General features: G+C 36.8%; 1 protein-coding gene across 2 annotated transcripts in view; it reads right to left on the minus strand.

The window, feature by feature from the left end:
• The window catches only part of LOC117973038 (CWF19-like protein 2), a 53,039-nt gene that overhangs the window by 27,067 nt on the left and 11,000 nt on the right, over positions 1-14,972 (minus strand). The window contains exons 3-7 of one of the 2 annotated variants that reach the window (XM_059031155.1): positions 13,765-13,893; positions 12,132-12,248; positions 5,002-5,121; positions 3,002-3,095; positions 115-230 (exon numbers count right to left, since the gene is read on the minus strand). In XM_059031155.1, coding sequence (XP_058887138.1) covers positions 115-230; positions 3,002-3,095; positions 5,002-5,121; positions 12,132-12,248; positions 13,765-13,893 — 576 coding nt within the window. The remainder of the gene's footprint in view (positions 1-114; positions 231-3,001; positions 3,096-5,001; positions 5,122-12,131; positions 12,249-13,764; positions 13,894-14,972) is intronic. The other variant, XM_059031156.1, reaches the window with a different exon arrangement.

Consider the following 14,972-nt stretch of genomic DNA (forward strand, 5'->3'; position numbering starts at 1 on the left):
GAACACAAGCAGAAGAATTTTGGATGTGCTGTTTTAAAATGTAATGTCACATTCCTAGGCTCTTACAAGAACAAATACCCAGACATGGGTACGATGAATGTGTTCGGGTCTTACCCCATATCTCTCTGCTACCACATCGTCAAGACTGCGCTTGTCCCTCTCGGCCTGCTCCTTCATGCGCTGATAAGATTTTCGGAGCCAGCTCAGCCCCCCATCATCTACTATTGCAGCTAAAACAGAAGATCACAACAGGCAACAGACAATCAGCATTTACAAACCAAGGTGGCAACAGGCCTCAAACAAGGTTCTATTTGGTGTCACAAGGCAGCTTGCTTCACAGCGCACTGAAAGGTCCTTAGAGCTTCTGAAAGCAAGACACTGTGCTCCCTGCCCGATTACTAATCTATTGAAGTGTCAGGGCATGACAGGTCTACAGGACAAATTAAACCTGGCCTTTGGCATGCAAAACATTTAATTATTTGTCATTGTGTGAGGGAGACTAAAACGATCTTACAGTCAATCATTATGTCCAGGTGAAATTAGCTTGGCATTAATTGGTTGAGACATGAACGTGTTTGCTTCAAGTCGGTCTGAAGGTCAGAAAGAAAATCATTTGGAGACCCAAGAATTAGCTCTACCAGATACAAAACATGCACAATAATAAAAGTTAAAGTAGGGTAATAATATACATCCTCTGCCACAGTTATAAATAATAAAAAAGTAAACCACAACCTACAGTATGTAACACTGTACCGAGAAACAGAAGGAAATACAAGCACACACCAAGTACCCTCAAATCCCGATCCTCTCAATATATCTTTAGCAGGGTTCATCAGGGTTCTATAGAGACATGTTAAACTCTAATGACATACACAATCTATTACATCCCCAGCTGGTGAACATTTTAAAATCTAGCAAGAAACTATTCTTTGAAGTACTTCTTCCTGCAAAAAAGTTTCTGAATTCGGTTTTATATATATATATATATTTTTCTTTTAGAAAAACTGCCCTTGCAAGTGCTTCAAAAAAGTGCTAAATATGTCTATATAGTGCATGTGTTACAGTAAAAGTCATTACATTGGGGAATCTTAAGATTTACTGGTAAATGTCCAAAATAAACAAGATAACGTTTTACTTCGAACATGAAGTGGCTTTGGCTAATGATCGAATGTCTCAGGAGTCCTGTCCAAACGATTTAATTTGCATTTAACAGAATTGAACAAATTCAGACTTTTACCAGAACACATGCACTATTAATCTCACTTTTCACAACCATTATACTAGATGGTTTCAACAGTACATTTAACAGAACATTAATTAAACTTAATGAATACTAGCGAGTGCCCGGAGTAACCTCTCTAACGGAGGAACTGCTGGACCGTCACTCTATAACCACTTAAGATGTTCTTGCTAGCCTTTCAGAAGCCATTTTGGCTACATACATTTCTCATGTGATGTTTTTTCAATCTGATTCGAGTCACACATTTTCTCCAAGGCTCAGTGATGGTGCAGCTTATGGAGGCTTTTACCTTTTCAAAAGTCATATTCTGTAACTCTACACTTCCTTTAGCCATGCTTCACTTGTAAAAACGTTCTTGATCGGCTGCATTTGATACAAAATCACATCACTCCTGTTCTTAGATATTTACAGTGGTTGCCAGTATTGACTTTAAAATCTTACTCAGGGAGTCCTCACTTATAAATCATACATATCCTTGCCCCTTATTGGAGTGAGCTGCTCACCCCTTATGTTCCTGGCTATACCTTGAGTTCCACTGATGCTAGCTTATTGGTAGAAACAATATAATGTTTAAAGATACTTGGTGCCAGAGTTTTTAGCTTCTACATCTTTTAGTGCAGAGAGTGTTGTTTTTTTAAAGTCAGATTTAAAAAAGAGTTAGCTTTTTGATTTTGCATGCTCTCCATAGTGGTTCTGAATATGTGAAGAGCCCTAGGATGCATGTACACGAAGGGCACCAAGTGTGTTTGGTATGTTGTCTAGTTAACATTCCTATAAACATTATGCGTACCTTCTCAAATGATGCAGATTAACTTGCCAATGCACTGTTCTAATAGAATTTGAAAGAAAATCGAATACTAATTTTGGCTGCACAAAAAAATAGCACAGCTGGGTCAAACTCTCATACTAACATCTGCAAAATTAGAGGTTGGGCTTTTGAATGATATAGCTTGTTTACTGAGGTACCATCTACTTGGCTAATGCCTGCACCACAGAGATTGTGTGGGTGTTGGCGCCACACACCACTGTATTTTTTAAAAGCTTCATTCCTCCACCTTAGTTTGTGTGTAGGGGCCTCTTCTGAAAAGACTAGCCTTGTATAAACATCCTCAAATGACTAATTATAAACATACCAATTTATCCAGCGTCTCAAGCAAAGAGAATGCCGTTGTTTGAAAGGTAAGATAAGCAAGGCAGTGAAAAACTCTCTACATCACATTTTCCCTTTTAGTTTTGCTTTTGATCTTTTTCTTTTCTGGATCTATTTCACTTCTGACATGCTTTCTTTGTTTTATGGTAGGTAATGGGTCCCCATCCGAGCACTTGTACATTGCACAAGAAACTGGGGTCAGATTACCTGTAACCGGGGAAGTGGATGGTGAAAAACCGAGCGTAGTGGAAGCACAAAAGAGCTCAAAGTGAAAATAAAGTAAAAGCAACAAGGGTTGTCAAGAAGGCATTTGTTAGAATGCTGTTCTGTTAATGACAGGTAAAGTCCTGGAGATCACACCTTTAATGTACTGCTATTACTCGATACTGGCTTTCAGGAATATAAGTGTATCAGGCTGTCTACAATGGTAAACTAGACTTTTTTTTACATTACTTGAGTACAGATCAGTGCGATTGTTTTCACAGCAATCACAGAGTTGGAAAGCATTCGCAGTACAAACCATGCCAGGAAATCTGCTTTCAAAATGTATTTACAGATTTAGGTTTGTATTGACCAGAAAAGGGAATTTTCTTGATTTTATTTTTTATTACCTTTTTTAAATGATTCTCTGTTGCTTTCCATCGAAGGGAGTCCAGAGCCACCATCTTTCCAATATGGGTTCAGTTCCCTTTTGTGAAGTCCAGCCTAAAATATATGAACGAAAAAAATACAATGGAATATGATGGTGGCCACGTTATTTTCACACCAATGACTCTCATCAGTCAATAAAGTAAGTTAACAAATAACTTCCTTATGCCGAAGCCAGCACAGACTGGCGAACACTCTCCAGTTTTTAGCACACCAGTACTAAGAATATAAGGTTTGTATATACCGACTCTGAAAAAACAATTCATCCACCATACCCCACGCACAACTCCCACAATAATGTCCAGGCACTGTACCGCCTTTGACAGATCTCCAGTCATAGGGCTACCATGTTACTGTGCCATGTCTTGAAGTCATGTTTCGAAGACCTGATAGGGCTAGAAGTGTGGTAATGTCAGAAATTGTACACAGTTCTGCAGAATATGTACCAGCAGCTTGTGACCTTCCATAACGAAGGTTGCCTGTGGAATAGCACTGATTTATTTATGGTTGTCACGTAAGAAAGAGGACCTGTGGCAATATTCAAGAGCTCAAGCTGCAATCCAATTGATGTGAAAGCAAGGTCACCATCAGTTACATTACTTTAAAGACAGCAGACTATTGTACAAAATGGCGGTATATTCTTTTCCTCTCCACTAAACAATGGGAGAGTGTTTTTTTACTCAGCACTTCTTCTGGGGCCCTAAAGCACTTGAATCAATCATTAGGATTTAACGTACTTGTCTTCAAATATATATATTTGTTTTAATAAAATATGTCAAACCCATTAATTGTGAAAAAATTAATTTGAAGATGCTTCTAATGTATATATTTTTATACCTCAGAGTAAAAAAAAGTGTTAAGTTAAAAAAATGTATGAACTAAAAACATTTTCTTACAAGATATTCTTGGTACTTTCAGTTGTAAGGCCATATAGAGGCCACACTTGGTTGATTCCTTGAGATTTTATTTTATATACATACATAACTCGCATTCAAGATCAACAATGGTATGGAAGCACAATCAATTTCACATAAAATGGTGACTACAGTATGCAAGTACAGTGTACATGAATTAGTTGCAATGGGCAGGTATTTCTAAAATAAAATAAATATATATTTGTTTATTTATTTTTTTTAAATAAGACACCCAACACTGACAGTAATTGCTGTAATACAGTCCAAGCATTGCATTCAATTCCAAATGGTGTGTCTCAATTAAGCTTGAATTTGATTTCCATGGTAACCATCAAGGTGTTCTAAAAGGTAAATTGCTTCTTTTAAAAAACTGTGCCATATTATATATATATATATATATATATATATATATATATATATATATATATATATATATTACTATATCCTGATTGGTCAAAACAGGTCACATGGGGGTGTGAACATATGTATTTATTATTATTATTTATTTTAATTCAAGTTAGTCACCTTGTAGGACTCTTTACACAGGCCTCAGGGGAATGTATTTTTAATCTTGACCAAAGAAAAAAAAGATGACCATCATGCATCTTATTTGGATGAAAAAAATAAGACAGTGGTGCCTCACAAGTATGAACCCGAACCAGTCTTAAACGAACTAGTCAACCAATCACACCTCTTGAAACCAGCAGAAACTTTTTTGTTTTGAAAGTCTACAGTAAGTGGGTGCTTCAACCAAGGAAGACTGGCTTTATATGTTTCTCACATTAGCAACATTATTTACAGATTTACAGAGATGGCTAAGTTAGCCTGGACAAAGGGGTCAACACATTACCGGTACTTATTATTATTATTATTATTATTATTATTATTATTATTAATAATACCCACAAAACACCCAACTTCATCCCACCCAACACCATGTTGAGACGCAGGTTAAATGATGGCCCAGCATCTCTTTTGAAATAAATTGTATCACTTTGAGAAGGTATTTTTTTAAAGCAGCTACTTCATTTTGTACAGTGAAGACCCACCTGTTCGATTGCCTGCACCCTCTCTTTCTCTGCCTCTTTTTCTTTCTCCTTCTCAGCTCGCAGGGCTGTGGTTGACACAGTTTTCATGGTTAGGAAATCAAACGTCATCCATTCGTCTCTCTAGGGTAAAAAAAATAAAACCAAATTAAATTTAAAGTACAAAGATGGTAATCAAATCCATTTCCCACAGTCAGAATCTCTTCATTTAATAAGATAAACATTTTTAAAGACAGATTTTTATAACATGCTAACCCATTTTTAGATTAACATAATAACTGATTTACTTTAGATAGACACTGGGCTTCCTAATTCTAAATCTAAATAGTATTGTATTTTAGTTTCACGGTCACTTTGGCAAACAGTATAATGAAAATGAATAATCAGTATATCAGTAACATATTAACATATTAGAACTCCATCAGTAAGATGAAAGAGTAGATCACCATGAATGAGATTCTGATACTCATATTTGAAAGACTGGTCAAGTTTCATCACAATTGGATTTGCAAAAAAGTATTTTTTTTAGGACCATGTGCAATAAAAACATTCATGATTAAAACATGCTATGCATATAAATTTACATTGGTAGTCCCACAAACTAACAACCACAAATACAATGATAATAACAATAAAACAACAATAACATTAAATTAAAAATACTAAAATAAAAATACAAATTAGAAATAACAATAGAAAACAAAATAAAAGAAAGTCAACAAATGGAGGGGGTCTAGACATGGTCACAAAGCTGCTTCTGTTTCAACCATTTTTTCAGTTCTGTTAAAAAGCTCTTGTAGTCCGATATGTTTTTCATGAAGTCTGGTAGCGTAATCCAGAACATGGCACCCTTGATTGAGCAAGCTGTTTGTGCAAACTTGGTTCGACGTCTAGACACTATCCAGTCTCCTCTAGTGGTTGATTGAGTGACTCTAACAGCTTTTACCGAGCAGGGCTGAACAAATTCCCTTAGGGGCGGGGGGCCAGTTTATGTAGAGACTTAAAAATCAGACATGCATTGGAGAGATTTATAAAATTATCAAAACTTAACATATTATATTTCTTAAGAAAGTGACAGTGATGATATTTTACTGGCTTTTTATCTAGAACTTTCTCCACCATATCCCTATTATCGGGGATATGCACCTCTTGCGGGCAGTAATTATAATAATTTAGAAGCTGCAGCAGTTAATACACCACATGTGGTATAGTTAACCTCAGATGTTAAACCTGATGAAGTGTTACTGTAGCAAACATAAAATAGAACCAAGCCAAAGTCAAACTACTCTTTTACTTTTAGGTAGCACTTTAGATTATTATTATTTTATTTTATTTTTTTAGCAGACGCCTTTATCCAAGGCGACTTACAGAGACTAGGGTGTGTGAACTATGCATCAGCTGCAGAGTCACTTACAATTACATCTCACCCAAAAGACGGAGCACAAGGAGGTTAAGTGACTTGCTCAGGGTCACACAATGAGTCAGTGGTTGAGGTGGGATTTGAACCGGGGACCTTCTGGTTACAAGCCCTTTTCTTTAACCACTGGACCACACAGCCTGTACTGGACATACATAACCATGTAATAACACTGTAATAGCTGGGTTAGTACTGACAATCCCTGCTCTTCCTGTACATGGGAACTACTGATGGAAAACATGTTCAATGTCATCTTGCTGTTGTGTAAAAACATCAGGTAACAGGTTGGTCACAAAACCATTTCCATGTAATTAAACGGTAGTTACCATGCTCAATAAACTATTTTGTAATTTTGTAATTACATAACTATTTGTGCTATGAATATTATAGCATGACTTAACAATGGTCCTGCAACATGCCGCTTCTGTAAATGACATATAGCATTCCTCTGCATTCCTTTAAATAAATCAAACATACGTGACTGAAATTTGAATTGTTTGTCTTATGGCTCCCACCCTGAAGCAAGCCTGCCAGATTTGCTACTACCTCCTGCTGCTGCTATGCCAGCAATGTGCTGTACAAGCTTAGGCAGGACTTAGCGGAACGCTAGCAAATAATCTCTTATCTCTGAAATCCAGGAGAAGGAGTAAGGATGCTTTAGTTTTGAGCAGTTTTTTAAGTTTAAATATTAAATTCATCGGCTACATCCATATTTTCTGCACAGCTTTTACAAAACATGTTTTGTAAAAGCATACAGTTGCAGACAAAACTATTCGCACCCTACACTTAATATATGATAATTCATGAAAACATGTTAAATACAAGCATTTAGTTAACATTAGCCACGAATTAATTTGACAAAGACCAAAATACTACATTTCTGGTAGTTTAAAGAACAATACTTAGAAAAGCACTTCTGCAATTTTAAATATCTGTTCATGACAAAAGCATTGGCACCTTTACATTATGTCTCTAAACATTAAATAAAACTCATTTAAATATATATATATATATATATATATATATATATATATATATATATATATCAATTGATTGAAAACCATTACACAGTAACGAAGCTGCATTACAAAGTCAATAGGTAGAAAAAGAGGGAATTATAAAACATTTTGGCAACATGTGATGTTCAAGACAAAGGAGTTGGATTCACATTTGAGAAAAGCACTCTTAGCAAACTGCAACGAAAGAAACAGTATCAAAGAAACATGGAATACCAGAATCCACAATCAGAGCAATAATCAAGAAGTAACATAGAACAAATTCAACTGAAACGCTTGAAAGAAGTGGACGTCCAAAGAAAACTTCGGGTACAGCAGGTAGGAGAATTGTCCAAGCAGCTAAAACAAATAAATAAATAACAGTCAAGGACTTAAAGAAAGATTTAGAAGCATCAGACATAACGGTGCATGAAAGAAATGTACAAGGACATGTGAACACAGAAGAGTCGTATGGACGTAGAGCTCGCTGCAAACCACTTTTAGAAAAGATGCTGAAAACAAACTGTCTAAATTTGCCAAAAAACATGAACAGGAATCTGAAGTATTCTTCAACAAAATCCTCAGGTGCAATGAGACTAAAATATAACGTTTCCTGTTATATTTTACATTATTATATATTCTATATAATATATATAGAAACAGTAATATATATATATATATATATATATATATATATATATATATATACTTTTTTTTTTTAAGCAGTTGAGGGAGTTATCATAAAATGTCAGAAAGCCGTAATAAAAGCAAAAGGAGGACACACAAAATACTAAAGCAGGGGTGCCAATACTTTTGTCATGAACAAATATTTATACATGAAGATTATTTGTTAAACTAAAAGACACTGTGTATGTTGGTCTTTATCATTAATTAGTGAATAATGTTCACTAAATGCTTTTAATTAACGTTTTCTTGAATGATCTCATATTTATTGGAGGGTGCCAATACTTTTGTCTGTGACTGTAATATTTAGAATATATGGCCTCTGTAAACTTCTATAAACCTGGCACACACATTGTCTAAATTAATTAACAAGCAAGTAGCTTGAAAAGTCATTTGAATTGCTTTTGAACATTTCCCTTGATCCTTCATGAAATCATTCCGAGTAGTCTGTCAGTGTTTTGAGTTCAGGAGCATCTCTTGAGATATAGTTACCAGATTCCCTTTCACCAGACATGTAACACAGGCTAGATCAACCAAATGGACGGTGTAATAGTCGGAAACCAGCACAAACCTCTTTTTAAAACTAAAGGAACTGATTTGTTCACAGAAGTTGATTCATTGCAGTAAATGTGTTCATTTCAACCCACCAGAAATACTATAATTACAATAAAACTCTTGTTGAATTGTAAATAACAGTTATAGAGGACTGGACTCTACAACTACAAGAAAGAGCAATACTGTAACTGCTGTGTTTGTATAATCAATGTTTTCCAATTAAAAATTGCATTCCCTGAACCCCATCACTGACTTTGCATGGGAAAATAATGATTGCATTGCTTCTAAAATGTCCCCTTCAGTGCAACCTTTAAATAAAACCCTTATTGGAGAAAATTAGCTCCCTGAAAGCGCCAGCAGGCACACAACAATATGGTTTCTTAACCTTTACACAAACTGATTGCATGTATTGCTTCCATGGTGAATTTAATACTGTGGAAAAGACGAAAAGATGACAGATCACTTAATACTGATGAGAAGTCACAAATACAGCCTATTGAAGGGTCGCAGGTCAATGGTTAAGCACAAGCTATCAAATAGATGTACGAGACCTTGGGGCTCCCGAGTGGCGCATTCAGTAAACGCACTCTCGCAGAGCGCAGGATGCACCCTATAGTCTGGAAGTCGTCGGTTCGAGTCCAGGCTATTCCTTTGCCGACCGAGGACGGGAGCTCCCAGGGGGCGGCGCACAATTGGCCGAGCGCCGCCCGGAGGGATGGAGGGTTAGGTCGGCCAGGGTGTTCTCGGCTCACCGCACACCAGCGACCCCTGTAGTCTGGCCGGGTGCCTGCGGGCGTGCCTGAGAGCTGCGTTGTCCTCCGACGCTGTAGCTCTGGGTGGCTGCATGGTGAGTCTGCAGTGTGAAAAAAAGCGGTCGGCCAACGGCACACGCTTCGGAAGACAGCATGTGTTCGTCTTCGCCGCTCCCGAGTCAGTGCGGGGGTGGTAGCAGTGAGCTGAGCTAAACAAAAATAATTGGACACTATTAAATTGGGGAGAAAACAACAAAAAACTAATTGGTGACTATTAAATTTAAAAGAAAAAATAAAACAAATAGATGTACAGGAGCTGCACTGACTACATACTGTTTTAAAGAGTAACAATAAAACACAGCTGCATAAGGTTTATTTACCAATATATGGGTAATGTCCTGAGTTGCAAACACAATCCAGCACAAGCCCTTAAAGCTTCATTTACTGTATACTGTGTCTCCACAGTGATTTATCCAATCTTTACTTCTTTATATCGCTTTAAAAAACTGGACATGTCTTTATTTCACAAAGCTAAATAAAGAAAAACATCCTGGCTTCATAAATATGAATTGCTCTAAATCAGAAACGTCCTAAGCCAGGTTTGTGTCCTATGGAAACAGCTATACACAGCTGCAAAAAATGGCTGGTATTAGTTGCTGAAGTACTGTAGGCTAATAATCTGGTTCCGTCCTACAGAAGGAAGACTGCATTCGCACACAGTTGTTTACCTGTTCCCCTTTAAAGCTGAAATTAAAAATTACTTAATACAAACCTTTCATTGCTCTAGAAATTTTACAGTTCTCCAATATTTCATTTATAGGCATTGTGTGGAATCAAGCTATGTGGGGCATGACACCAGCGTTCACATTTTCACTACACTTTTTAAAATTTCTACACCAGCAATACAGTTTGTTGTGGGGAAACACATTTTTTGCTTTTTAAAACAATTTACCAGAAATGTTTTACAATGTCCTCTTACGAAACCAGATCTTCCTTAACATAATTTACGGAAAGGATGTGACTTACCTAAATATACAAAGACCAAAACCAAGAACAAAATAGTATTTAAGTGACAGTTTCGTGAGAGGGTGACAATTTGGAAGAGATCCAAGTCAATTTAAATCTAGCTGCAGTGCAAAAAAAGCAACTGATCTGAAAACTGAATTCCATTTGAACTGGAAACTGAAAAGAGAACATTAGAAGGCTTGACAGTAGATATAGCCACTTTAAAATTAAAATCCTAAACGACCCAGTATTTTACTGGAAATGTTTCATGAGGATTTTGTATTGATTTTCGTTTTTTTTTTTTACAGTATATTGATGCGGTAAACCAACGTTTAAACAGTAAAAAAACTGCTAAAACAAACCAAAAAAAGGTGTTTTACAGCCATATACAGTATCCTACTTAGAACTGGAAAATACCTTGGGTTCTGTGGGATCACACTTCTATTTTCTGGTATTCACTCTTACAACAACCTAGAGAAGTCAAAGCTATCCTCTTTAGACTGATGATAGTACACTTGACCTTCAAGGAGAACAGTCTAGTTATTTTTGGTTAGTTAAAATTGCTTTTGTATCCTATCAGAAAGCAGACACAGTCGGCAGGCCAGTTACCGACTGCTTGTAAGAAGTAAACAGTGATAAATGACATCTTCAAGCTCTGTTACAGCTCTAGAAGCAAAACAGAACTAACACATTTTCCAAAGAATGTAGAAAAGAATCTAATAAATGGCCATCTATGGTTTCATGGTTTTGCTTGATTTACCAGTGTACAGATATGGCTTTATTGCATATATATATTGAGAACATATTTCTAATGGGCTACCATAAACATTTTGGAAACCACATTCATATGCAGAGAGCGTTGGATAAAATGATGTATGGACATGCCAGGCATCAGACTGGATTCTGTTTGCAATGTAAATAAGTCCTTACCGATCAGATCACAGTGATAAAGTCGGGTTTTTACCTTTCAGTACATGCTGAGATCCATGCCCCATCACACTAGCATACTTAAGCTGCAATGTCATGCTTTTTATTCAAACATTATGTAAACAAGAAGCTTAATTTGGGCCTACAAGTTTCTTAAAACCAACACTAGTCTAACCTTACAGTGTGGGCTGTACTTTCGCTCGTCAGGAATGCAAGTTAAAATTATTCAGTATAGTCTTCAATTGGCCAGAAACACAAGTCAAAAAATAATTACTCCTAATGTGCTCCCCCACTCTATTACTTTCCATGTGTCTCTATCAGGTTTTTTTCCAGCAAAGATGCCAACAGAGCTGCTAAAAGAGGGTTTCTGAGTGCAAGTACAGAGTGAGACAAATCATTTTAAACACCTGCCAGAACACTGTCAACAAGTTGTTGGGCAACATGCACACTCAGTACAGCGTGGTTTTGATGTGACTTCTCTGAAGGTCATTTGTCATGCCACAATGCAATAGGTTTGATAGAAGTACCCCACCAGGTGTGCTTTCCCCATTCACTTCCTTCCTGTGTTACAGGTAATAGGACCTCCTGACCCCACATGGGGGTATATTTACAAAGCAGTTCTAAATGACATCTTCAGTTCTAAATGGCCATCTATAGTTGCATAATTCAGAAATAGTATGATACATACAATGCTGCTCCTGTGGAGATAGCTACTTTCAAATCTTCCTTCCAGCACCTTGTGGAGTCTATGCCACATCATGTCATAGCTGTGATTGGGGGAAACACCCAGCCTCTTACCTGTTTGGGGGCGCTGTTTTCTGCCAAATCAGACTTTTCTTTTTGAACCTTCCAAGATTTATCAGCACTCCCCAGCTGAGGGACATCCTCTGCTTCCACCCATTCATCTTCTGAATCCTAGAAGATTACAAATACAGTGGTAACCTTTAGTGTCATTTCATATTTCCTCAGTATAGTACATCGAGTTGAAAGGGAGGGGTGGGGGGTTGTGAGAAGAGAACGATGATACATTTTCAGACAGGCATTCCCTGTGATATGTATTTGCAACAAGAAAACCCAGGTTGTAATTGTAAAGAAAATGATACATATTTTGAAGGGTTATTGAATCTGACAGGAGGTATGAGCTTTGCAGGGTAGTTCTTGCTGGTTGGTCAATGCTGTTTCCCTAAGTTGCAGCCACATGTATGATAGACCATCCTTACACTTGGGCCATGGAATCAGAAACGTAATAAAACATTCTTAGTTGGGAACAAAATCAGTGCCAGAGCTTTCTCTGCCAAACTGTTAAAAACTCTTTCCATAAAGACGCTGTCAGGTGTGCAGTAATACTGCAATGAAACTTAGTGTCTCTTTTTTATTAAATAGTGGCTCCACAATAATATTCAATACAATGGATTATGATACCAATCTTATCTGCAAACCTTTTCATACAAGTTTTATTAAATCTTGGATGCTGTAAGAATAAGAATGATCAGGCTCCGCTACATGAATGCACTTGGTGATGTTACAGTGGCTGTATTCGATGCTATGATAAGGGAGAAATAACAATACAAAAACAGCACGTACTGCAGTTGGCACTATGGAATCGTTTTTTCAAGGACTCCTACCAAGTTGTTATAAAGCACGATTAAGCCTATTTTATTTTCATACATGAGGCTTTGTTCCCCTAACTTGGCAACTGTGAAAATGTAATTTTCTTCTATTCCTGAAGCCGTGATAAGCACAACTGGATGCAGATTCAATATTGCAGGGCTGCTTATCGGCACACCTTGGAAAGGGCAAATTCATTAGCTTTTGCCAGCCATAAGAACACCTTGGAAAGGACCAACTCAGTCTTTATAAAATTAGAGGCCACACTTTATCTTCAATTTATTTTTCCTTGCCGATTTCAAAAACCTTTAAAACTGCAGGTGTGATAGCGCAGGGTTAGAGATGTATTTAAAAGTGACTGCACGTCTCCTTCCCTCGTCTCTATTAAACGGAGTGGATGCCAAATACATTTTCTAAAGGGTTTTTTTTTTTTTGCTGTCAGAACCAGAGTGCACAGCACTGCATTGCCAGCCAAACAAAAGAAACTTGATCCAAAGCGGACAGCACTGGCTCTAAGATCTATGTTCAAATATATGTATTTATGTTACAAATAATGCTACATATAATCGATGGCAGCAACTATAACTGAAGAGCAGCTGTTGAAAGTACCTTAACACAGACTTCTCTAAATAAAAAAATAAATACAAAAAAAACTGTATTTGAATAGAGGCAATAAGAACCACTCCGAATGACTGAAAACATTTTAATCTGCCTGTAAGAGACTGTATCCATATAAAGTTATTTTAATGTTTAATATGATTGTCTGAACAATCTTACCAAATAAACACCTGGAAAATAACCTAAAAAATGTCTCATGACTTACTGCAGAACTGTCATCAGAGTCATCACCTTTTGCCTTCCTCTCCTTTTTGTCTTTCTTCTTCTTTTCTTTTTTAGTCTTTTTGGATTTTTTCTCTTTCTTCTTCTTCTTCTTTCCAGTGCCTGACTGTTCCTGGAGAGAAATGCCTGGGTTAACGGAATACACTCTATATTACATTTCCTTCACACAGGGTCTCAGAACACTGTATACCCCCATTTGTGGTGGAAAGCTTCAGCCATTTATTACATAACACAACAATTTAGACACCCATTTTTTCTAATCATTGGCGGTAGTGGAGTAGTGGTTAGGGCTCTGGACTCTTGACCGGAGAGTTGTGGGTTCAATCCCTGGTAGGGGACACTGCTGCTGTACCCTTGAGCAAGGTACTTTACCTAGATTACTCCAGTAAAAACCCAACTGTATAAATGGGTAATTGTATGTAAAAATAATGTGATATTATTATTATTATTATTATTATTATTATTATTATTTATTTCTTAGCAGACGCCCTTATCCAGGGCGACTTACAATTGCTACAAGATATCACATTATACATTATTTCACATTATACAGATATCACATTATTTTACATACAAGTACCCATTTTTACAGTTGGGTTTTTACTGGAGCAATCTAGGTAAAGTACCTTGCTCAAGGGTACAACAGCAGTGTCCCCTACTGGGGATTGAACCCACAACCCTCCGGTCAAGAGTCCAGAGCCCTAACCACTGCTCCACACTGCTGCCCAATTGTAACAATTGTAAGTCGCCCTGGATAAGGGCGTCTGCTAAGAAATAAATAATAATAATAATAATAATAATAATAATAATAATAATAATAATAATAATAGTTTATTCACGGTTTCTGAAACTAGGATAATATATAAAGTAGGGCTTCTGAGTTTTCCGATAAAACACCCGATACAAAAATAATTAAATCGGTAATAGCCAATAAACATCTGAAAACACTGTGGAAATGGTTAATCTATTCACGTTGACTTTACCCTTTTCCCATTAAAAAAAATAAAACCTACTACAAAAATAATAATAAATACATTTCCCGGGGCTGCTGGGCAATGTCCCGCCTTCCTGACGTGTTTCTATCATTGATTCGTTCTGAATACTTTAAACCGCCCCAACTACTGAGTGACAGCACATTCCTACATTTCTATTGGAGACTCCACTTGCGAGATTTAAAACGAGATTACAATC

This window comes from Acipenser ruthenus, chromosome 9, assembly GCF_902713425.1.
Source record: "Acipenser ruthenus chromosome 9, fAciRut3.2 maternal haplotype, whole genome shotgun sequence".
In the NCBI taxonomy this organism is placed as follows: domain Eukaryota; kingdom Metazoa; phylum Chordata; class Actinopteri; order Acipenseriformes; family Acipenseridae; genus Acipenser; species Acipenser ruthenus.